At 35.3% G+C, this 24,806-nt stretch overlaps 4 protein-coding genes and 1 non-coding gene across 6 annotated transcripts; 2 read left to right on the top strand and 3 right to left on the bottom strand.

Moving 5' to 3' along the window:
• Positions 1 to 4,349: 4,349 nt before the first annotated feature.
• LOC110230718 lies at positions 4,350 to 5,645 on the bottom strand. The gene is made up of 3 exons (XM_021034307.1): positions 5,328 to 5,645; positions 5,145 to 5,244; positions 4,350 to 5,060 (listed from the first exon to the last, which is right to left on the bottom strand). The coding sequence occupies exons 1-3, from the start codon at positions 5,639 to 5,641 to the stop codon at positions 4,377 to 4,379; spliced, it is 1,098 nt and encodes a 365-aa protein (XP_020889966.1). The 5' UTR covers positions 5,642 to 5,645; the 3' UTR covers positions 4,350 to 4,376.
• A 3,509-nt stretch (positions 5,646 to 9,154) lies between these two features.
• On the bottom strand, positions 9,155 to 9,239 carry TRNAM-CAU. Its single transcript is given in 2 exon segments — positions 9,155 to 9,190; positions 9,202 to 9,239. It is a non-coding gene; the product is annotated as a tRNA-Met (tRNA).
• Positions 9,240 to 13,521: 4,282 nt separating this feature from the next.
• Positions 13,522 to 17,960, top strand: LOC9325245 (RNA-binding protein 24). The gene is made up of 6 exons (XM_002887685.2): positions 13,522 to 14,250; positions 14,347 to 14,470; positions 14,948 to 15,065; positions 15,462 to 15,498; positions 15,726 to 16,017; positions 17,581 to 17,960. The coding sequence occupies exons 1-6, from the start codon at positions 14,065 to 14,067 to the stop codon at positions 17,679 to 17,681; spliced, it is 858 nt and encodes a 285-aa protein (XP_002887731.1). The 5' UTR covers positions 13,522 to 14,064; the 3' UTR covers positions 17,682 to 17,960.
• Positions 17,961 to 18,054: 94 nt separating this feature from the next.
• On the bottom strand, positions 18,055 to 19,934 carry LOC9323796 (UDP-glycosyltransferase 85A4). The gene is given in 2 exon segments (XM_021034952.1): positions 18,055 to 19,128; positions 19,194 to 19,934. Coding segments are annotated over 2 exon segments (1,458 nt in total). The 5' UTR covers positions 19,711 to 19,934; the 3' UTR covers positions 18,055 to 18,187.
• Positions 19,935 to 20,021: 87 nt separating this feature from the next.
• LOC9325246 (F-box protein At1g78280) lies at positions 20,022 to 24,759 on the top strand. Of its 2 annotated transcripts, none has more exons than XM_021034950.1 (15): positions 20,022 to 20,415; positions 20,563 to 20,673; positions 20,765 to 20,817; positions 20,944 to 21,086; positions 21,203 to 21,400; positions 21,514 to 21,713; positions 22,133 to 22,232; positions 22,314 to 22,892; positions 22,985 to 23,107; positions 23,207 to 23,287; positions 23,366 to 23,697; positions 23,789 to 24,007; positions 24,126 to 24,213; positions 24,295 to 24,454; positions 24,537 to 24,759. In XM_021034950.1, exons 1-15 carry the CDS (start codon positions 20,282 to 20,284, stop codon positions 24,725 to 24,727), a joined length of 2,712 nt encoding a protein of 903 aa, XP_020890609.1. In that variant the 5' UTR covers positions 20,022 to 20,281; the 3' UTR covers positions 24,728 to 24,759. The 2 variants fall into 2 exon arrangements, with proteins under 2 accessions (XP_020890609.1, XP_020890610.1); XM_021034951.1 differs by having other exon boundaries at positions 20,130 to 20,415; positions 20,768 to 20,817.
• The last annotated feature ends 47 nt before the right edge of the window (positions 24,760 to 24,806 follow it).

Consider the following 24,806-nt stretch of genomic DNA (forward strand, 5'->3'; position numbering starts at 1 on the left):
CTTTTGTCCCCTCATGTTGAATTTTTTTTTTTGTGTGTGTGTGTGTGTCAAATTACAGATAGGTCCCAAACTATATATATATATAGAACCACATTGCATTCAAATTTAAAGATATAAATCCATTTTAAACCGAGACTTGTGTCTTGACTCTTGTCATTCAAAACGCCAAAAACTATCAGCGTAAATATGATTGAAAGCCTAAAAAAATAAAAAATCGAACACTAGTTTTTGAACCGTACGATAAATCTTTCAACCACTAAACCACTATATATTGATACGTTATTTTTACCATGGTATATAAAATAGATTCATGTGACAAACTAGTCATCAATATCTTTTTTTTTTCATCAATATCTTTTTACTGGTTATTAGATCATATCGATTATTTTTATAAATTACTATAATAAAGTTTTCAAAAGTTAAAACCTAATTTGTAAAACGATAATATAAAAACCGCTTAAGACGACAAAGTAATATGATCTGCCATAAGTCATATAACTTTGAAGAAAGTATTATCGTAGGAAAACGATGGAAGGCACGAATCATAAATGATCAATGGGAGAGAATGAGATGGACCATAATATATCAACGAAAAAGGGGCTTTTGCAAAATTCTCAAAGGAATAATTATGAAATGAATAGTAAAAATAATTAATCAACAAAAAATTCCATGTGACATCTTTTAACATCGGTGGGGCTCTCTTCTCTTTTTCTTTCACGTCAAAATATTATAAAAGGCATTGTCACAATATATCACTCGCTCTTATAAGTTTCTCATGTGCACACATGCCATTGCATGTGGATCTCTTATATAACTCACAAACCCTTTCTATCTACAAAGTCCGATCATTAATGATTGTTCTTCAACACTCAAGATGAAAATTTGAGTGACTCGAATTTAAAGATTTCAAAACGAATGAATTGAATAAAAATAGTTTGTTTTGGATAGATATCGGCGATTGAATTTTTAACCGATTTGGGTGTGACGGCTTTTTCTTTAAATGTGTAGTTGTAGGGACGAATTTATACGAATGAAAACTTACGGAACATGTGAGAGAATTGAAGAAAGAGATAATGACTAATGACACTACAAGAAAACATAGCAAATTCCGACAAACCAAATAGTCGGAAATTCGTCGGAAATGGATGTTTCCGACGAATTTCCGATTACACCAAGTTTGTCGGAATTCTCTGGTCGGAAAACAATATTCGTCGGAAATTCGTCGGCAATTTCTGTCGAGATGAGTTGTCGGAAAATTTGTCGGAAATATTTGTTGGAAAATCGTCGGAAATATTCGTCGAAAGCCCGTCGGAAAGGTGTCGGAAATGTCCGTCGGAATAGCGACGGAAAATTGCCGACGATATCCCGACGGCATATTCCGACGCCATTCCGAGGAGATTCCTACAAACGACGCCGCAAGATCGAGTACGATTCCGACGATTTTCCGACCACAAATCGTCGGAAGTTCGTCGGAACGTTCCGACGAATTTCCGACGAATGGATGTTTCCGACGAATTTCCGACAAAATATAATATAATAATAGATTTAATAGTTTCCGACGAATTTCCGACAAATCGTATTTTTTTATTATTTTCCGATGAATTTCCGACAAAATATTATATTTTATTAAAAAAAATATATTTATATTTTATTGTTAATTAATATAATTAATTAAATTAAATAATATTAATTTAATTTAATTGTAATAATTCAATAAAACAAACACAAATATTATATAAAAACATAATTAAAAAAAATAAAATTCACCACATAATATAAAAAACATAATTAAACATTAATAAGTTCTTAAACAACTAAAAATTATTACAAACGCGAATATTATATATTATCAAATAGAGTGTCAACGTTATTTGTTTCATTTTGATTTCCGGGTTGATCTTGGCGAGAAGGCGGAACGATGTCGGGATGAAGACGGGCCATCATATCCATCCAAAACTTACAATCTTTTAATTGAGTCTTCAACTCGATGATTTCGGCTGCGTTTTCTTGACAATTCACGTGTGCATGTGAATATGACGAACTTCCGCCCATGTCTTCGTCAAACGGAATGGAACCGAATCCAAATCTACGTCCTTTTTTAACTTCAACTTGCTATTATAATGAAAATGTTGTTAGGAAATAAAACATATTATCTAAATTATAATATTTTAATTACTATTACTTACCGATCGGAAAATATCGTTTTTTCTGCTTGGGTGAGTTGATAATCATCAGGCGTGTCCGAATGTTGACTCATTTGTGTGAGTTTCTCTTTCTCCATCTCCCGACATCGACGAGCTATTGCCTCAGCTTTTTTATCAACAAATGTCCCGTCCGATTTCCGTTTGTGAGTCTCCTCCATGAATGTCACCATATCGGGATACTCACCGGTTTCGGGATTACGCTTGCATTTAAAATATTTATTAGTTAAAAATTTACAATAAAATTTATTATAATGCAAATTGAAATGTAAAAAATTTAAATTTTTATTTACCATTTTTTCCTTTTTCCGGACATATGGCATTGATCCACAAGTATGTTTAGCCATGCCATAGCCTCCGCGTTCACTCTTGCGATTTTGAGAATTAGTTTCACTACGGGACTTATTTTGCTCTTGTAACCAATATGCAATAAGCCCTTGCCAAACGTTTTCTCGCATCCATTTTGGCTTTTCTTTCCCGTTAAGCCATTTCTTTTTCCATCCATAAACATAATCCAATAAACGTACCCCACATATCTCCTCAAATTTTTCTTGTACTTCGCCCGTAAGACCATAATCCCAATTAAATTTTTGCTACAATGTTAAAAAATTTAAAATATATATATTTTTAGTGTTGTCAAATTTTAAAATTTAATTTTTTTAGCTAAAATTATAAACAAAGTAAATAAAGCATAAATTTTATTTAAATAAACTAACCGCAAATGCCTTAAACCAATGTTTCTTTGTGTCTCCGGAGACCGACGTAATATTCGGAGCGGGCTCGGGGAAATCGCTCTCCATGATTTTCTTGATAATCTTTGTGAATCCTTTATCGAATCTATACCTATAATTACCAAATTATTTAATTGAGATTATCTACGTAAAACTATAAATTAAATAATACAATTTCTTACCAAGTTGTTCCGTTCATACGGCTTGGGTCGATCTTTTTCAATTTATCTCGACCCGGAGCACGGAGTAATTGGTCTAGCGTCATAGAATCGAGTGGATTTGCATCATCATTCCGTGTAGGCATCGCCAATGGTTCCGTCTCCGGAACTTCCGTGTCCTCCATGGGAAAATCATCCGGTGGTTGGGTTTCGGAACCAAGATTCAAATCCGGAGCAAACCCACGTTCATTACAATACGCCATATATCCACTCCACGATCCATTATCCATCTCCTTAATCAAATAAAAAATTTATAATTAGTCTTTTGAATTTTATAAACAAAATTATGAAGAAAATAAAACTTAACATCTTACCTTAAGATGTGAGAAGTGTGAGAAGATGTGAGATGTAAGATGTGAGAAGTGTGAGAACTTAATCACGTTTGAAGTGAGAAGTGTGAGAAGTGTGAGAAATCTGTGAGTCGTATATATATAAAAATTTCCGACGACCATATTTGTCGGAAATTCGTCGGAAAAAAATGCAGCGGGAATTTCAAACCAATTAACTTTCCCTCTACATTTACGAGATCCGCGAGAAATTAATGTAACCAATTTCCGACGAATTTTCCGACGAATTTTAAAAATTTGTCGGAACAGCCAATCCTGCCTTAATTAAATCTTGCGGGAACATTTTCCGACAAATGTTCCGACAAATTTTTAAATTTCGTCAGAAAATTCGTCGGAAATTGGTTACATTAACTTCTCTAACGCCCGGGAAAAGTAAACGGCAATAAATTTAAGACCCAATCTCCGACGGAATTTCCGACGACCATATTTGTCGGAAATTGGACATTAAATCTCCTGAGTCTCGTAAATGTTCCCGCTTCAGTATTTCTGAAAGAAAAGTAAAAAAAATAAATTAATTCAATATAGCCTAATTCCGACGATTTTCCGATGGAGAAAATAATGTCGTCGGAAAATTCGTCGGAACCAGGGTATATTAATTTAAATAATTTTAATTATTTTGTGTCAAGTATTTCTTTAATTAAATATACCCTGTTTTGTATCAAGATATATTTAAGCGGTACAAATTTAATCTCAAACGTTTCATACGACAGTTCCGATGAAAGTATGAATAAAATAAAATATTAGAATGGTTTAATTATTATAAAATAGAAACAGATTTTTTTAACAAATAAATTATAATGCATATAATATGATAAATTTAAAAGCATTTAAACAGATTTTATAAAATATATATATAAAACTAAAGACGATATATTTGATTTACTCAGAATCGGAAGAATAATCTGAACTAGCAGAATCATTTTGATCTTCAAACTCTTCTCCATCCTCTTCGTCTTCCGCATTTTCCCATATCTGTTCGAGTTCTATGTTCTCAATATCAACGAGGGGAATGTCACCGACAGATTGATCTACTTGCGTAATTTCGTTTACTGCAATTTGTTGTAGCGGTTCCTTTTCTTTCACCCCATCAACTCTGCTTCTTGGATTAATTTGATGAGCCGTAATCCATGGATATTGTCGAACACCTACTTGTGGATATGGTATGTAGCAAACCTGTGCTGCCTGAGATGCAAGTATAAACGGATCGTACTTTCTTAACTGCTTAGTCGAGTTGATCTCTGTGACACCATACTTTGTAAGTCTAACACCTCTTCCAACTCTAGGATCATACCAGTCACACTTGAAGAGTATACATTTCAAATTTATGACTCCCGGATATTCAACCTCTAATATATCAGTAATTTCACCATAGTAGTCTATCGAATCTGTACGAACAACGACCCCATAATTCACTGTTTTTCTGTTAGTAATCCCTGGACGTTTTATGAAAACGTAGCCTCGAGTGCAATACATCGGGTATGCCATTGCCCTTGATAGAGGACCTCCAACCAACTCTTCAAACCATGTTGGATAGTGTTCCTGCCTACTTGCGGCTGATTTGATCTGCAAAACATACAAGCAAATGTACGATTTTAATAAATAGTAACCATGTTCATAATATATGTAAAATCAACGGTGAAAACTTACATAATATTTTAACCAATTAGCATATTGTGTCTGCTTCATTTCCTCTTTTCGAGCCTCTGTCATGTTTGGATACGCTCCAGACACTTGATCATCAAAGATCCTACAGACATTTGTTTTTTTGTATAAGTAATTATTTTGCAAATAATATATGCGTATTATTAAGGTATGAATTTTGTTTCTTACTTCTCGAATGGTATGACATCGTCACAATTCCGGAGGATGTAAGTATGAATGTGATTAAATTCTTGATCTGTAAACCATACTTCTTTTTTCTTCCCACTCAGTCTCCCGATTTGAGAAAAGATATCTGGGACAGATGTATGGTAAAAAGGCCGCACACCCCCATCATCGTACCTACCTGGTTTTCTTGCTTTTGTTTGGACATTTGGAGCAAAATAGTAGGCCGAAAAATGAGAAGTCTCCTCGTTTATGCTTTGAGCTACTATTGATCCCTCAACTTTGCTAAGATTTTTAACTTTTTTCTTCAAATGGAACATAAAACGCTCAAAATGATACATCCACCGGTACTGAACTGGACCGCCTAGTGCTGCTTCACGAGGTAGATGGATAGGCAAGTGCTCCATGACATCAAAGAATGATGGGGGAAATAATTTCTCCAAATTGCAAATGATAATCGGGATATTATCTTCAAGTGTATGTAGTCCTTCGACTGTTAGAGATCTTGAACACAAATCTCTAAAAAATGCACCTATCCCTGCAATTTAATTAATAACTGTAAACAAAAAAAGAATATATACATAAAAAATAACATATTAAAATAATTGAAAGATAAGTTGTTTGTACCTGCAATTGCTTCATGGACAACATTTGGTAGGAGTTGTGTAAACGCAAATGGTAGTAAACGTTGCATGAAGACGTGACAGTCATGACTTTTCATCCCAGCTAATCTACCACTGTGATCATCAACACAATATGATAGATTTGATGCATAGCCATCAGGAAATTTAACATCATCAATTATCCACTGAAAAAACTTGGTCTTCTTGCTTGCATCTAATCTCCATATAGGAATAGGACCTACTCCGTCTGCAAGCAAATGGAGATCCTCGCGCGCACATATATCGGGTAAATCCATTCTGGATTTGATATTATCTTTAGTCTTACCCGCGACATTTAAAATGGTGTTAATTATATTGTCAATGAAATTCTTCTCAATATGCATAACGTCAAGACAGTGGCGGAGTAGATGATTTGTCCAGTACGGTAACTCCCAGAAGATACTTTTTTTATGCCAATTATGATGTTCTCCATATCCATCAATTCGGACATGGCCATTACCGCCTACCGATGATGTACAGTCAACATCAAAATCACGAAATTGATTCAATATATAATCACCATCATACTCAGGTGGCGGTGGATCACGGATACTCTTGTTCTTGCGGAACAACGTCTTACTACGACGATATGGATGATTTCGTCTTAGAAAACGACGATGACAATCAAACCAACTTGATTTCCGGCCATGTCTTAGTTGGAAGGCATCTGTATTATCTTGACAATATGGACACGACAGTCTTCCATGAGTTGTCCAACCCGATAACATGCCATATGCGGGAAAGTCACTAATAGTCCACATCAATACAGCACGCATGTTAAAATTTGTCTTTGTGGAGACATCATATACCCAAACCCCTTGGTACCATAACATTTTTAACTCTTCTATAAGCGGCTGTAGGAACACATCAAGTGAACGACGAGGGTGGTTTGGACCAGGAATCAAAATGGTTAAGAAAAGAAATTCTCTTTTCATGCAAAGGGAAGGTGGGAGATTGTAAGGGGTGACTATTACTGGCCACAAAGAATATTTTCTACCTGACTTTCCAAATGGATTGAATCCATCCGTGCATAAACCAAGATAGACATTCCTTGGTTCATTAGCAAAGACTGGATATGTAGAACAAAAATGTTTCCAGGCCGATGCATCCGATGGATGTGAAATCTCCCCGGTGAATTCATGTTCAGCGTGCCATCGCATACCCTCCGCTGTCCGATCTGACTAATACAACCTCTTCAACCTATCAGCCAAGGGCAAATACCACATACGCTTATATGGTATTTTGTTTCGCCCACTAGTAACCTGAAACCTTTCAGCACCACAGAAACGACATTGAGACATATTTACATTATCTCCCCAAAAAATCATACAATTTTCTCTACACACGTCAATCATTTGGAATGGTAAACCTAGCCCAGATACCAATTTTTGGATTGCGTTGTATGAAACTGGCGATAAATTATTTTCCGGTAGATAATCGTGGATAAAATCAGCCCACGCATCAACGCAATCTTCACTTAAATTGTAGTCTGTTTTGATGTTCATCATACGTGTTGCGGCGGATAAAGGAGAATGACCCTCTCTGCATCCTGCATATATCGGATGATTTGCAGCATCTAACATATCGAAAAATCCCTGTGTTTCTAAGTTGGGTTCCTCCGCAACATTAGTATTTTCTACGTTATCATGAAATTCACCACTACCAATTACATTATCTTCTTCCTGGTGAATATGCTCATCGCTAATTATAACGTTTTCATCTCTTCTTTCACGACTACTACTAGGACCCGATCTAAAATCCTCCCCGTGAGAAAACCATATATAATATCCTGGTGTAAAACCTCCCCAATATAAATGATTCCAAACAATGTCTTTTGCAAGAAAATGATCATTACAACATTTGACACAAGGACATGCCATAATACCTTCGATACGCGTCATTTCTTGATTAGATGCAAACTGCATGAATTCCATTAAACCTTCCTTGTACTCCTGCGTCATAGCTCCGGTCTCATCATCTAATCGATTATACATCCACTCTCTAATTTTATAAATATTATGAGAAGACATTTTTTTTTCCAAGATTTTCTTGTGTTTCTGTTTTTTTTTTTTCAATTTTTTTCTTGTGTCTATGATTCTTTCGTTGTCTAGTATATATATAAAACTTTTCCGACTAACATTTTGTCGGAAATTCGTCGGAAATTCTAAAGTGGTTACCTTTAATATTTCCGACGAACTTCCGACAAAATGTCGTCGGAAAGGTTTGTCGGAAATTCGTCGGAAATTCTAAAGTGGTTACCTTTAAAATTTCCGACGAATTTCCGACAAAATGTCGTCGGAAAATTGTCGGAAATTCGTCGGAAATGCTAAACTGGTTACTTTAAATATTTCCGACGAATTTCCGACAGATCTTCCCGACGACATTTTGTCGGAAATTCGTCGGAAATATTAAAGGTAACCACTTTAGATTTTCCGACAACTTTTCCGACTAATTTTTTCGATCAAGTTGTCGGGATTACGTCGGAACATGTGCAGTGAATAATCACGTGTTTACCTCGTTGTTTCCGACAAATTTTCCGACAAGTTTCCAAGCAGTTTCCGATGACATTGGATTGTCGGAATTTTCCATGGTTTCCGACAAATATTTCCGACGAAATTCCGACGAATTTTTAATCGTCGGAAAAGTTTTTATGTTTCCAACGAATTTCCGACGAAATATTATTTTCTTGGAAGTTTGTCGGAAATTCCCCGGAAATCCGTCGGAATAATTCCGACTAAATATTTCGTCGGAAATTGCTATGTTTTCTTGTAGTGTGAGACATATCGTTGAGTCATGAGTGATATATATGGATGTGGAGTTTACAAGTGATTTAGATGGGTACCAATATCCTCATGCTTTAATCCTTTTTTTTTTTTTTAATATTGTACTAACTTATTTCTCTCGAATAATTGCTTAGTGACGCATTCATGACCATGACATGACTGGATGAGCCATTTCCTCTTTTTTTTTTTGGTACAAACGAGCCATTTCCTCATTTATGAAGAAAAAAAAACTTCGAGCTTTCTAGTGGCCCAATTTTGAAAATATAGTAAATGCCTAAATGGTTTCGTTTAGGCCCTTCGTGTATATTTTGAGAAATCATGGGCTATATTGGGCTTTCTCCAAAAGAAAAGTATTAAAACATTTTTTTTCCGAAGAGACAAAAGGAAATGGGGTGAGAGAGGCTCGAACTCTCGACCTCAGGATTACTCAGTAGCTATGAGACCTACGCGCTAGCCAACTGCGCCACCACCCCGGATGACTATATACGACCTTTGTATATATAATTCCTGTCAAAGTGTTTTTTTTTTATTGTTTTTTTTTTTGTTAAGCAATAGATATGTATACACGAGATGAATTATCAGTATTTAAAAATGATTTTTAATCAGTATCTGATTTGTGCTTCTCAAATGGACAATACTCAACCAAAGAAAACTGAAATAATTTGTAAGATTATAAACTAGACCAAAACGTTACAATTGAGGTTATAAGCCGATAAAGACCAGTTGGTTCTTAATTACTAATCGATGACTTTATTGTAAATTTGTAATTGTATTATTCACTATTGAGACAACATATTTGAAAGCAGTTAAGCATGACAGGAAGTCCACGTGGAAGGAGTTGAGACAGTTCACTGGAATCTCTTTCCCATTTTTTTCCTTCCAACTGTCTCTTCTCTTTGCCACGTTTCCTGGCCCCTCACTTTGCTTTACTTGTCTCCATATTTTGTTCTTTATCAAACTAAATTCTTTTTCCAAACAACAATATTTATTTGCATTTTTGAAAATTTTCAAAGACTTCAAAAGTCTATTATATTTGATTAAAGTATAGTTGGTTGTTTGGGCCTATTTAATTAAAGTATAGCTATAAAACAGTTTTCTTTGGGTTTAAACAAAGTTTTAAATGGATAAATCATAAATCAAATGTCTTGGACTTCAAATGCCTATTTCTTAAGAATTTTTTTTTAATTATTTGTCTTTTTGGACATTATTTGAATAAGTAGGCATGGATAATTGTTGCTACACATTTGTGCAAGATATTTTTATTTTTTGTAAAAAAACATTTAAGCAAGATATTATTAGCTTGTTGTTTCATAGATATTTTTTAAAACCTTTTCAAGCCTTTATACTTTGTGATCGAATGTTATTTCGTTGAATATCCACTACAATTTCTACTTTTAAATGTTTTTTGTTTGTAAATAGGAAACAATTACATTTACACCAATGAAAGGGATTTGATGCAGATTATAAATATTGATTTTGTATAATATCTATGGATAAAATTAAAAATACAACTTGTGAGAAAAAGGGAAGTGAAAAAGGGGATTAAAAATGATGATGAGGAATAAGGATGGTCGTGCGTCTATGAAAGCTGCTCTGCAGTGAGCCCATCTCATGTATATATATACCTTTTATCTTCATATTCAACTACACACATATAAGCACATGCACAGTCATATAAATTTGAGCGCATATAGAATGGTGCCATTTTGAAGAGCAAGATATTTTAGACAATTCAATAATGGATATGTTAATCGAAAGCGTCGGTAGGCATATGGTTCGTGGACGAATGCTTCTTTTTAGCTATTTCAACATAATTTGGGGTCTAGGATATTCGACTAAAAGAGATATTTAATGTTTTTATAGGTTTTATATTTCTTGTGACGGCGTCAAATGTTGTTATAGTTCTGCATATTTTTTTTTGGGTCAGTTTGAAAACTGCCCTACTTTTTTTGTTTGAAAAATACCCCTTTTCTATTTCTAATGAAAATTATAATTTTTTATATGTAAAATAATAATTTTGTCCATATTTAAATTAAAGGTGTATTTTTAGTAAAATCAAAACTAAATTAAAAATTGAGAGAAAAAACAAAATAAATTCGAAATAATATTAATTATTCTTATAATTATTTTTTTAGATAAAGATAATCTATTTAATTTCTATATTAAATCTAACAATATGATATCTAAAAATATTATAAAGTTTATCCCTTTATAGTTTCATGTTATATAAACAAAAAAATCTCAACGTAACAAGCCAATTCTTCAACTCCAAAATCTGTCCAATTGTAAGATTAACGTAGATTACGATTTAACATCGGTAGAATGCTGTAGTATATATGTGTTATTGATTAGATCAATGTACGACTTATAGCGTTAACATAATATTATTTGTTTTATTTACTTGTGTTATTGATTAGAGATGGAGTACCCAAAAACCAATGGAAATCTAATAAAAGTAATGTTAGTCAAGAGATTTTGTAAGTAATAATGAACTATTAAAGTTTAATCAAACATAGGAACGTGAATTCACTAATTCACAATTATTTTTATATTGTTTAAAAAAAAACTTAAAATAAAAATTATCTTCAAAATTGTTAGTTACTTCAAATTTTAATTTGAAAACTAAATTAATAAATTTTCTGTTTTACGTGTAAATTATTTTTAATTATTATTTATTGAAGCTGTTTTAGTAATTTAATATATTAAAACATAGTTTTTAGAAGAAAAACAAAGATAGGGTATTTTTCAAACAAAAACTCATAAATAGGGCATTTTTCCAAATTTACTCATTTTTTTTGGTATGAATGTAAAAATAGTTCTGCATATATTATTTTTGTAATGACGATATCATGTCTTCATTGTGTGACGAACATGGAAACGGCAAGGTTTTGTGTGTGTCGTTTCATTTCTGAGTTATCTTACAAGTCAAAGTATTGTTATTTAGAACAATAGTGTACATTTAAGACATTAAAAGAATGGAAAATTGGCAATGCCACTTTAGCTATATATATATGTGAAGGACTTAATTAGCATACGTACAATATTTAGATCACTAACAACAAACAAATTAGAAAAAATATTAACAACAATGCTAAACATTTCGAATCAATTACGAATAAAGGACTTATTTTGATGGCTTTTATAGAATTTGCCATTTTATCAAAAAACTTTCAAAATTGCCATTTTCTTATATACAAAAACACAAATTTACACATAATACTTGGGTTTATTAGGTTCCAGTTTTTTGTAGGGTATAGTTTTTGTTATAAAATATATGTTTTATGAAATTATTTATCCAAATGTTTAGTTTTTAAAAATGGCAAAAATGGCAAATTTGAAAAAATGTTGAGAAAATGGCAATTCTGAAAAATGGTTGAGCAAAAATGGTTTTTTAGATAATAATCCCTAAACATTTCATATATGTACGTTTAAATTTATAAACTAATCATATAATTTCCTGGCGATAATCATAGATGGTAGAGAGAATACTAGTTTAGTTATAGTCGTCTTATACTCTCATAACTGGATTCACCAACTAACGTGGCTTGAAGCCATATATATAATGCATTTAATTAAAAAGGACCATATATATATATATATATATATATTATAATATTTAAATATTAAAAAATTGCACTAGACACTAAATATTATGGCTGATTCAACATGACTACATGATCAATATAATTATAGTTTCATAGTTGTAAATATGGAGGATGAGAAATCTTTAAAGGGATCTATCCGAAAGTCAAGAGCCTCTTCGTCAATATTCTGATTAAAAAATTTTCCAATATGGTTTGGTGGGAAGAATAATGGACTTCCACTAATCATGAAAACTCATCACAAAATCTGTTTGGCTTAATCACTAAATAAATACTTGATATTTCACACAAACACACTTTACATCGTTTTGACAATATTATTGAGTTTGTATAATATTAAGATCGGGTTGTCAGTTAGCTATACATGTCCTTCTTTATGATAATATAACCTAATCAGATTATGGGATCACGAAATTATGCCCATAATTATTCAAAATTAAATCTTCGAATTCAGATTATATAAACTATGAAAAATAAAAATAACAAAAAGAATGTAATTCTAAAATCCAGACTGTTCTTTTTTTCGTCCGTTCATAGCTTTCCAGTAAGCTAATGATTAAAGGAAGGTTAAGTACATGTTAGCATGTGAGAATAAGGAATAAGTTCCATTATTCAATAGAAAAATATATACATATATGCATTTAAATTAATATTGAAAACTATATATTAATTTCATGTGAAAAGAAATCAAACTATTATTGGTATATATATGTATCACACGAAACCTACAGAGACAAGCAGGAGGAAGAGAACAAGAGACCAACTCAAAAGAGAACATGGGAAATGATAAAACAAAATATAGAACTTATCAAACAACTGTAGTTTTGACAAAATCTGCATATTTTTTAAAGTACTACAAGAATTTTAATATATTTTTCCTTCGATAACCTAAAAGTTCTACACAAATAGAAACATCAAAGTATCAATAACTTTCTAATAACGACACATATAATTTTTCTATTGGATTGAATAGTGTAAGATTCAGTATTAACATTATAAGTTTATTTCTAATAACATCCAAAAATGAGTATTATTAAAATCTACCATTGGTTATACAAATTAAAAATTAACAAAAACTAATCACACTACATGACATCTGGTAAGTATGTACCTTAAGTATTTAAGATATGGTATACAGTTAAGAAAGAATTAAATCTGCATATTACATAAAAATATTAAATACACCAGAAGAACGTCGTTATAATTAAAAAGAAGATTTCTGAAATAAAAGTTGCGGAGGAGATATAATGTTAAAACCTGGCAAATTAGACAGCGAAGACATACTCAAGTGCTGCCTTGTCACACTCTCTCTCTCTCCTTCTCCTTCTTACAAAACCCTCCAATCTCAATTCTAATGTCCCAAAACAATCTTCTTTCTCTCTCTCTCTCTCTTCTCTCTTCTCTCTATCTACGTATGTGTAGGGTCGAAGACAATACGACGCCGTTTCAAGGGTTGCAATTTGCAACCTTTTGATTGGTCTCTCTTCTCTTTGCCCAACCAAAAACAACCTTTGATGATATAAAGATCAGCCAACTTTGTCCATTCCAAATCTCTTTTTTTTCCCCTAATGTTTTAGACAAGCACATTTTTCCATAATTATTTATTTATTCAATTTTATCTGTTTTTGGGGTTTTTATATCATCATCATCATCGGAAGACTTCCATATTTGTTAATCGTGATATTCATTAAATAAAATGTCTCAAACGAGCTATTATCGATCACCGTTCGGAGACACGACTTACACCAAAGTGTTCGTTGGAGGATTAGCATGGGAAACTCCTACCGACGAAATGCGTCGTTACTTCGATCAGTTCGGAGAGATTCTTGAAGCCGTCATCATTACCGATAAAAACACCGGCAAATCTAAAGGCTATGGATTCGTAAGTTCTTTTTCTTTTTCTTCATTCACACAATGTCTCTATCTCTTTGGTATGATTAAGGGTTTGTTCGTTGGATTGCTCCGATTCTTAATATAGGTGACGTTTCGGGAGGCGGATTCAGCCACGAGAGCCGTCGCTGATCCAAATCCGGTGATCGACGGAAGAAAAGCCAATTGTAATATTGCGTCTTTTGGACGGCCTCGACCATCGCCGCCTCGAGGTTTGTTTCTTAAACTTGAGTAATTCCGTAAAGTCTTTCTTTATGTACATAATTTTGGAGGATTAGTTTATTTGATGAGTTTTTATATGATCACGATATATTAATGGTTTGGTACGTTATCAAGAATTGTCTGTTTTTTTTTTTTTTTGTCTTTTTTTTGTTGTTGTTAATATAAAGATATTTGATCGTATAGAACATAATAAACGAGATTAGTTGTACTCGTTGAAATTAGAATAAGTACATTGTTATGTGCGTAGTGTACAACATAAATATAACCAATCAAATCCAATTTTGAGAATGCGAACATTTTTTTGGGGTCAAAAGAATACAAACATGCATTTTTCTTAAAAAAAAAAAATACCGTGGAATTACTAGTTTTTGAGACCTAAATTATCAATTTACTCGACGATAAATGTTTTTGTTTTGTTTAGCAATGTACTCTCTTTTTCAATGCTTTTGTTTACTAATTGGTTGTAGGTCGAGGACAAACAGGAAGTCCGAGTCAGTACCAAAGTGGAGGACCATCAGGTTATACCGGGATGGCTGCACCACTGCCACCGGCTGCAGCTCCCCAGCTCATGTATCCGTCCTACGGGTAAGCTCTTATATATCGATTTTCATAAAATTAAAAAACTAAAATCCTTAGAAATGTTTCGCATAAGGAGATGGTCCATTGCGATAGATATGGTAGGAGACAATTTAATGCGTCAATCGAGCCACTTGTTGTCAGGCTGTAAATATGATAACAGTAATATGTAGATAAAAAAATCATGCAATGAATTATATAGTCGGATATGGAACTTGAGAAACCCTTAACGTGCAAGAGTGTATTAATTACTAGAAGGAAGTTCTTATTAATTTTTTTTTTTTATATATAGTAACATGTATCAAATTTAATAAGTAGAAGTGGAATTTGTATTTTCTGAGGAAAATTATAATGATCTCTATTCTTTTTTTAATAGAGAATCATTCAATTCTTCGTTTTTTTCAGGTACACCTATAACCCTGATCAATTCGGGTACCACCAAGTAAGTCCACCTTCCTCTCACTGACATATACATACGCAACACATAAAGCAAAATCGAATTTAATCATGAATTTAATCATAAAGATATGAAATTAATAATAGATTTTACGTACAACGTATCTTGCACATGTCGACCACTTACATAATGCATGAAAAACACTAGCACATGCATGTTTGTTGTAATCATAGACATCGACTATGATGATGATGATCATATACATGCAACAGGCACTGTACAACACACAGTTGCAACAAGCACAATACTATCAGCAGCAACAGCAGCTTTATGGAGGAGGAGCAACATCACCATCATCATCAGGAACTATCATGCCTTCTCCATACTATTATGGCTATTCTCTTCAAGCTCCTAGAGTACCATACCAACATCATCATCATCATCTTCCTCAACCATATAATCCTCAACAACATCATCAACGGTTTTCTTCTCCTTCTTTCCTCGTTTACCCATCCAATTCCTCTTTTACCCCTCCTCTCCAAGGACTACTCTCTTCTTCCACCGGTACGTACTTAATCACCCTCTTCAACTCCTCTTCTTCTTTTTTTTTCTTTTTTCATATTTCTTTGGATATATGTACTCATACTAATTAATTTAAATTTAGAAACCTATATAACTTAACATGATATCAAAGCCTCTAGATTTCTTTTTATAAAGTACATTCATCAATCACGATATCATCTAAACCCTAGATTATTAATTAGTCCAAATAGAGTGTGTTACGTTCTTGACCCAAAAAGTGTCATCTCGAAATGGTACTAGAAGAACTATCATATCGAAAATAGGTGTTAGAAATCTCACATCTGAACTAAAATGTGCTCTAATCCAATAAGTAGGTGACATAAATCATCAATAATCTATTCATATGAACAATTAGTTTTTAGTTAAAATTCCTAACATTAACGTTATTATATATATTATTTGTCACTGTTTTCTCTAAAAATATTTGTCCCTCTTATTCGAACGACACCGTTTATATCATCACGTGTGATGGCATTGATCATTCATGCACGTAATTGATCCTTTATGCTGTCTTAAACTCGAAAAAGAAACATACTCCATATTTGATGCACTCTAAGCAAAAAAAAAAAAAAAAGGGATTTGGGTTTGAAATGGAAAAGAAAAGGAGAGTGAATGATTGGAGAGAACAGTGAATAAAGGATAGCATGTGGAGTGAGCTGTCTGTTTCAATTACATTGGTATATGTGTCTCTTCTATCATCTGTCAATTTGGTCGCCAATCGTCATGCCAGTGAAGCCACCATACACTGACAACATCTACCCGAACGTATATTTATGTTTGTATATATGCATATTCGTTTTGGACCCTTTTGTGTGTGTCTAAATCTAACATTAGGCCTGGGCATTCGGGTACCCGTTCGGGTTCGGTTCTTTTTTTTCGGGTATCGGGTCTATTCGGGTAGGGGGTCAAGACCCATTCGGATATTCTAAAATTTCGGTTCGGGTTCGGTTCGGGTTCGGGTCGGTTCGGGTATTTTAATAAAAAAGCAAAATACCCGAAAATAACCAAAAATACCCGGAATATTTTCGGGTTCTGAAATTACAACCATCAACACCAAAGAACCTATTTCTTCTTGATCTTTCTTTCATCTCCCAATTTGTACAATCTTCACATTTTTATCTAAAATACCTAATATATTCGGATTTATGATTGTAATTTTAGGTATTTCGGGTATTATAAATATAAAAATAACTAATATTTTTAGGTGTATATTTGTATTCGGGTACATTCGGGTACATTCGGGTATTGGATTCGGTTCGGGTTCGGTTCGGGTTTTTTTCGGGTAGGAGGTTAGGACCCATTCGGGTATTTTTAAAAATCGGATTCGGGTTCGGTTCGGGTATTGTTCGGGTTTTTCGGTTCGGGTATTCGGTTCCGGGTATTTTGCCCAGGCCTATCTAACATATTGACATTGCATTTGGTTTTTGTTACCATTTTCAGTATCATCCTAATATCCGTTATCATTATTCATCTAAATCAGATTAAGTTGCAACATTAGTATGAACTATTGTCTGATTTTATATGTTTTTTTTTTGTTTCCTCCAGATTCTGAAGCAGTACCACAACAAATACCAGCTACAGAAGGCGAAGCAACGACTGCTCCTGAAATTACAACCATCAACACCAAAGAACCTATTTCTTCTTGATCTTTCTTTCATCTCCCAATTTGTACAATCTTCACATTTTTATCTCTCTCTCTCTCTCTGAAAGAACCCAGCTAATTCATTTTTTCTCAACAAGAGTAATGACTTGAGCCCCAAGAATACAGACTCAAGTCTCAAGACTGTCAAACCTAAAAGACGGCTAAAGGGAAATCTCTTGTCATATTTTGCTCTTTTTCTGACGAAATATATATATAAATTTGAGTTCTTCATATTCTTTGTTTACTCATTTATTTTATATCTAATAATTTCTACTTTATGCTATATGATCCTTTATATCCTCTTATTTTCTTGGGAGTTTCAATATGGATATACACATAATAATTATATGATCCAAAGTGAGAAGACACCACTGATCTACTGTATATAATAACTATATATAGATAATTGCAACTTGCAAATACATTTAAAATTGTGATTAAAGCCAGCCCAAATGATATTGGGAACACTTCTAATGGGCCTTTGGATACGTAAAGCCCAATTAGGTCGATCTAATCGTGACCTGTTAGGACTTTGTTTACCACCGTTTCAAAATTCGCGTACGATGATCCCAACGGTGGCGCCGAAGCTTCTTCCGCCATGCACCGCCACTCCACCACCTTCTCTCTTAATCTCATTCCCTTCTCTCCGTCCATGAGATCTTTGACCACCGCCTCCACTCTCTCCCTCTTTACCTCCTCGCCGATCTCAATCCCAATCCCCCAATTATCGCAGCACAACTTTCGATTCGTCAACTGATCGGCGAAGAACGGCCAACAGATCATCGGAACACCGGCGAACAAACTCTCCAACGTCGAATTCCAACCACAGTGAGTCAAAAATCCTCCGATCGCCGGATGCGAAAGTACCTTCTCTTGAGAACACCATCCTCTGATCAACAATCCTCGATTCTCCGTCTCCGATAAAAACTACGCCGGAAGAATCGAATCATCTCCGTCGACCATACCAGATCTCACCACCCAAAGAAACTCTTTCCCGCTCCTCGCTAAACCCCAAGCAAACTCTAAGATCTGATCTCTCGTCAAAATCGTTAGACTCCCAAAGTTAACGTAAAGCACAGTTTTCTCAGCCTTTGTGTCAAGCCAATCCAAAGATTCCGTCTCTTCTTCCCATAGATTCGATCCCAATCTTCCGATTTCGCTGTTCTTATCGATTTCGCGATTCTCCAGAATCTGGAGCGGTCCAACGAAGTAGATCTGAGGAAGAAGAGAACGCAGAGATAAGAGAACGTTATGCTCGAGGTTATCGAAAGTGTTGATGAAGATCGCAGAAGCTCGTTTGATTCTTCCAGTTACATGGAGAATGAAACTAATCATCGGATCTTGAGCATCCGTCGTGGTGACGAAATCTGGAAAATCCTTAAGCTTAATCTTCTTCATCGACGGTATCCAATCAATCTCCGTCTCTAAATGCTTCTTCAAGTCACTCGAATCTGTTGGAAATTCGAAATTGTTACTGAAATTTTTTCAGATGATTGAATCGATCATACATACATACCTTTGAGAGGAATTATCTCTTTCTCGATGAGTTTTTGATAATGGAGATACAAGATTAAAGCAGTAGCACTGTTTGTCCAGAGGAGAACCACCGGAATTTTAAGCTCCTCCGCCGCGTCAATTGTGAAGCTCATTGAAGCGTCAGAGACGATACAACGAACCGGTGGTATATCAGAACCGGAGTTTAACCGGAGGATGAGTTCTTTAAATGGAGCTAAACAGTTGTTAATTGTAGAGTCAATAAGCTTGAGCATATCTTGCTTAGCGTCGACTTCGGTCCAAGGAAGACCATCAGGGATAGTTTCGAAGCGAAACGAGGGGAGACCTTCGAGAGCGTGAGGGCCACGTGATCGGAGGATACGGCGGTGGTTGTAGTCGGTGTTGACGAAAGTGACGTGGAAGCCTCTGGCGTGGAGGAGCTTGGCTAGTTTCAGCATTGGGTTGATGTGGCCTTGTGCTGGATAAGGTATGCACACTGCGTGACGTTTCTGTGAGCTAGAACCGCCATGTTGTTCCATTCTTTTGACGATAATGATGATGATTGATTCTGCAACGTCCGGTGTATCGCTTCGTCCCGTGATTGATAGTGTATATGAATAGCAGAAAAGAGAGTGAAACGCAGAAAAGAGAGTGAAAGTGAAACTTTAAAACCTATTGGTATAGTTTTGGATGAGGCTTGATACTTGGTCTAGTTATTTTAGTCTAGTTTTTTATTCTAAATAGCAGCCCATAAGGCCCATAACTGAAAGACTAAGCGTCGTTTTTAGTTCTTTGCGAAACGTCGTCGTTTATTTTTTAAGGTTCTCGAGTTTTGCGTTTCCGCGTTTTATCCCTTTATAAACGATCTGCGTTATCTAAACGCGATGTTGCCTTCTTATCAGATTCGATCATTAAAACGACGCCGTAACTTAATTCGATATCGTTAACTTAACGCGTACAACGTGCGCCAAGGCATTTACGCGCACTCGGTCTCGGATCATCACGCGCCACCGCGTGGAGAAAAAGCTGAGTGTTTCAAAATTCCAGGAAGAAGAAAAAAGCAATCAGATCCCAGAGAGAATTCGAAATTTCCATAGAAGCTTGTAGCCAATGACGACGTTAGGACAAAGAGATCGCCGACCAGAGGCTCTCGGTAGTCTCAGTGTTCTACCAGATGAGACCATCTGTGTTCTTCTCGAATACCTTGCTCCCCGAGATATTGCTAACCTCGCTTGTGTCAGCAGGTAATCTAAATTCTCTTGATTTACTGATCGAATTAAAATCAAAGAACTGATCAAAATTAGATCAATTCGAATGCTTAGCAAGTCAGGATTTTGATCTTATTATGAACAGATTAGGATTTGTGATTATTTCATATGTTTGATGTACAGTGTCATGTATATTCTATGTAATGAAGAACCATTATGGATGAGCTTATGTCTCAGAAGAGCAAAAGGTCCTCTTGAATACAAAGGTTCTTGGAAAAAAACCACATTGCATCTGTAAGTAGTTTGAAATTACCTCTTGTTTTATGTTCAATGATACATACGAATTGTCTTCAGATATATGACTGATTGGTTTTCTGATATACAGAGAAGGAGTTGCTCAAGAAAATGTCGCATATAGAAAACCTTTTCATTTTGATGGTAAATGCAAAGTTTACTCGTTGTTTCAGGATGATCATCTGACGTCTTGGTTTATTCCATACTCTTATGATATGATCGTTTTGGTTCTCTCGTTTTTTTCTGCTCACTTACTCTGCTCTTTTGCAGGATTCATGTCGCTGTACTTGTATAAACGATTCTATAGGTGTAATACATCTCTTGACGGGTTCTCTTTTGATAATGGGAATGTGGAACGTAGGAGAGATATCTCCTTGGATGAGTTTTCCAAGGAATATGACGCCAAGAAACCTGTAAGTTCCAATCTTTAATCTTTTCATTCATGTATATATATGCAAGGTTTATTTTGATCTGTTACACTTTTTCAGACATGTGATTTTTTGTGTTGTTGTTCCTGTCTATGGTTTAGGTTTTGCTTTCTGGACTTGCTGATTCTTGGCCAGCCAGTAAAACGTGGACAATCGACCAACTCTCAGAGAAATATGGTGAAGTCCCTTTTAGAATATCTCAGAGGAGTCCCAACAAAATTTCTATGAACTTCAAGGATTACATCTCGTATATGAAAACCCAGCGGGATGAAGATCCTCTATACGTTTTCGATGACAAGGTACGATAAACAATTTTTTTTTTTACATTAGACTTCATTCATATCAGTGATAGAGTTGCAGCAGAACCGAAACGTTGTAGTGAGAATATTTGAAGGATTCACATTTCATGTAGTTTGGAGAAGCTGCTCCAGAATTATTGAAAGACTATAGTGTGCCCCATTTGTTTCAAGAAGATTGGTTTGAGATCTTAGACAAGGAAAGTCGTCCTCCGTACAGATGGCTTATAGTCGGTCCGGAGAGGTCTGGTGCATCTTGGCATGTCGATCCAGCTCTTACCAGCGCCTGGAACACCCTGCTTTGCGGTCGGAAAAGGTAGACGTCTTTTTGTGCTTGAACTAAGTATTTGACTTACTAATTGTTAGGATACTGATATATTGTCCCTCACATCCAAGTTAGGACAACAATATAGAACTGATTACTGGCATTCCAAGCTTGCTGTATGAACTTAAATCAAAATTTTCATTTTATTAGTGATCATAAATTTAACTCATAGGGATAGTTGCCGTTTTAGCGATCAGATCTCATAAGATTGGGTTGGTAAGGTACTCTGATCAAGCTCGGTAGTTTCTACACTTCTTGACCTCAATTTGTTGGACATTTGTAGTACTTTTATGTCTCTTACTCTTTCCTGCTCTAAGCTCTTGTTCCCTGCAATATTATTCGTCCTTTCTCCATTGCTTCACTGGAATTAGGTGATACTATATTCTGAGGATGATGCCATTATGTTTTAGGTGGGCATTGTATCCCCCTGGAAAAGTGCCTTTAGGTGTTACAGTTCATGTAAATGAAGATGACGGTGATGTCAGCATCGACACCCCCTCATCTCTGCAGGTATATATCTGAACTGTTCAAGCATCGGCATTTCAATTCTTCTTTACTGTATCCCGTTGAATGTTTTCGATCCATGGACAGTGGTGGCTAGACTATTATCCCCTCCTTGCGGACGAAGACAAACCAATTGAGTGCACACTACTAGCTGGTGAAACGATTTATGTTCCAAGTGGTTGGTGGCACTGTATCCTTAATCTTGAACCAACAGTAGCTGTTACCCAGAATTTTGTGAACAAAGAAAATTTTGGGTTCGTGTGTTTGGATATGGCGCCTGGTTACCATCACAAAGGGGTTTGCCGTGCTGGGCTTCTTGCTCTCGATGATGAAAATTCTGAAGATTTGGAAAATGATACACATGATGAGGACGACAATACTTTAAGCTACTCAGACCTTACCAGGAAAGAGAAGAGGATACGGATGAATGGAGGGGGAGAGACTGAAAACCAAGAAGAGGATGCTAATGGAGTATTAAAGAGATACAATATGTGGAAAAATGGATTCTCGTATAATATTGATTTCCTGGCTTCATTTCTTGATAAAGAAAGAGACCATTATAATTTCCCATGGTCAATGGGGAACTCTGTAGGTCAACGAGAAATGAGAGCCTGGCTATCCAAGCTTTGGGCTTTGAAGCCTGAGATGAGAGAACTAATATGGAAGGTAATGCCTACTCTTTGATATTTTGCTTTACTGCATTATAAGCATCTCTCCATTATCAATTCTTAGTGCTTTCTCTTTGGTTTCCGTGTTAGGGAGCATGCATTGCTTTAAATGCTGAGAAATGGTTGCGATGCCTAGAGGAAGTATGTACTTTCCACAACTTGCCGTTGGTTACCGAAGATGAAAAGCTTCCAGTTGGAACTGGCAGCAACCCTGTGAGTTTATTGTCTCTTTTAGGAATCTTTGGCAGAAAAGTTCTTCACATTCCTAATTATTTTACCGATATGCCCTGACTTCTCTTATTTTTTTGTTAGGTTTATCTGTTGTCGGACTATGCGATCAAACTGTTTGTTGAAGGAGGGCTAGAACAATCTATGTACGGTCTTGGAACTGAGGCAAGTAATTTTTATACAATACTTTGGCATCCCATGTGCAATTTATATGATTTTAACTCTATGTCTTCTTTTGTGCAGCTTGAGTTTTATGACATTCTTGGCCGGGCTGATTCTCCTTTGAAAACACATATTCCTGAAGTTCTAGAAAGCGGGATTCTTTTCTTCGAAAAAGGATCTTACAAAGTTGTCCCCTGGGATGGCAAGAGAATCCCAGACATTATCTCTAGCTCCAATTTCGATTTTGATGCATCCATGTTGAACAGCGAATTCCCATTTGGTATTTGGAACAAAACACTACGTGAACATAGAAACCAGGGGAAGCCAGCACCCGATTCTTTCGGTTCATTGAGTTCACATGTTTGGCCGTATATTATAACCAAAAGATGCAAAGGGAAGATTTTCGCCCAACTGTGAGTGTTCTTTTCCTCCTCCTTTTTTCTCTACGCATGACTCATCTTTAAAACCAAATGTATGATCTCTAATTTGAAACTGTTGTTGCAGAAGAGATGATCTAACGTGGAACGATGCTCAGAACTTGGCTTCCTTTCTGGGACAACAACTACGCAACCTTCATCTACTTCCATATCCACCAGTCACACGTCCGGAGTTGTTGAATATGAATGCTGTTCATGAGGAGTTGAACATTCCAGCAGAATGGAAAGTTTTCGTCGATGCTCTGTGCCAAAAGAAGAAAGACGTCACTAGTCGTCTGGAAAACTGGTAAGCTTGAAGTTTTCCGAAATATACATTTGTAGAAGCTGTTCATAGACTCTGTTTCCATTTGCTTTGCTCTTGATGAAAGCTTACTCATGGTGATTGTTTTGTTTGAACCTCTCAGGGGAAATCCTATACCTCGTGCTCTGATGACCAAAATAGACGAATACATTCCTGATGACTTTTTTGTAGATTTACTCAACGTTTTCAAGGTTGCTATACTTACCTCTCATTTTTCAGGAACCTATACCTCTTTGCAATCGAATTAACATAACCTGTTTCTGGGATCACAGGACCCAAATGGTGGAGACGAAAGCAAACCCTGCACCTGGATACACTCAGACGTCATGGATGACAACATTCACATGGAACCATATTCAGATGATTCAGTTGATGGTCAACACAATTTATGGCGTCCCAGTCATATTCTCGACTTTAGCGATTTATCCATAGGTACGTTTTATTTAAAAGATCTCTTCAGAAATCTAAATGCCGGAGTTTTAGAGACTTTTCTGAAAGAGTAAGGAAATTGCAGGAGATCCCATCTGCGACTTGATACCAATATACTTGGACGTCTTTAGAGGAGACGCTGATCTTTTCAAGAAGCTTCTAGAGAGTTACGGGCTTCCATTAATCAGAAGTAGATCCCCGGAGGAGAACGGAACAACAAAAACAACAGACAGTACGAGGAAGAAAGTACTGTGTCCTTCCTACCGTACAATGTAAGTAGTAAGACTTTCACAAACATGATTAAGAAAGACCTTGTACACACTTTTTGAGTTGTTGTATTGTAACTGTGATGTTT

The sequence above is a fragment of the Arabidopsis lyrata genome, assembly GCF_000004255.2.
Source record: "Arabidopsis lyrata subsp. lyrata unplaced genomic scaffold ARALYscaffold_2, whole genome shotgun sequence".
NCBI lineage: Eukaryota > Viridiplantae > Streptophyta > Magnoliopsida > Brassicales > Brassicaceae > Arabidopsis > Arabidopsis lyrata.

Coding starts and splice junctions, on each gene's coding strand:
- LOC9325245 (XM_002887685.2), top strand. CDS start 14,065: ATGTCTCAAACGAGCTATTATCGATCACCGTTCGGAGACACGACTTAC. Junction 15,066..15,461: donor CTCATGTATCCGTCCTACGG/GTAAGCTCTTAT, acceptor CGTTTTTTTCAG/GTACACCTATAACCCTGATC. Junction 16,018..17,580: donor ACTACTCTCTTCTTCCACCG/GTACGTACTTAA, acceptor TGTTTCCTCCAG/ATTCTGAAGCAGTACCACAA.
- LOC9325246 (XM_021034950.1), top strand. CDS start 20,282: ATGACGACGTTAGGACAAAGAGATCGCCGACCAGAGGCTCTCGGTAGT. Junction 20,416..20,562: donor AACCTCGCTTGTGTCAGCAG/GTAATCTAAATT, acceptor TTTGATGTACAG/TGTCATGTATATTCTATGTA. Junction 21,401..21,513: donor TATACGTTTTCGATGACAAG/GTACGATAAACA, acceptor CATTTCATGTAG/TTTGGAGAAGCTGCTCCAGA.
- LOC110230718 (XM_021034307.1), bottom strand. CDS start 5,641: ATGTTCCATTTGAAGAAAAAAGTTAAAAATCTTAGCAAAGTTGAGGGA. Junction 5,245..5,327: donor GATGTCATACCATTCGAGAA/GTAAGAAACAAA, acceptor AAATGTCTGTAG/GATCTTTGATGATCAAGTGT. Junction 5,061..5,144: donor CTAATTGGTTAAAATATTAT/GTAAGTTTTCAC, acceptor TATGTTTTGCAG/ATCAAATCAGCCGCAAGTAG.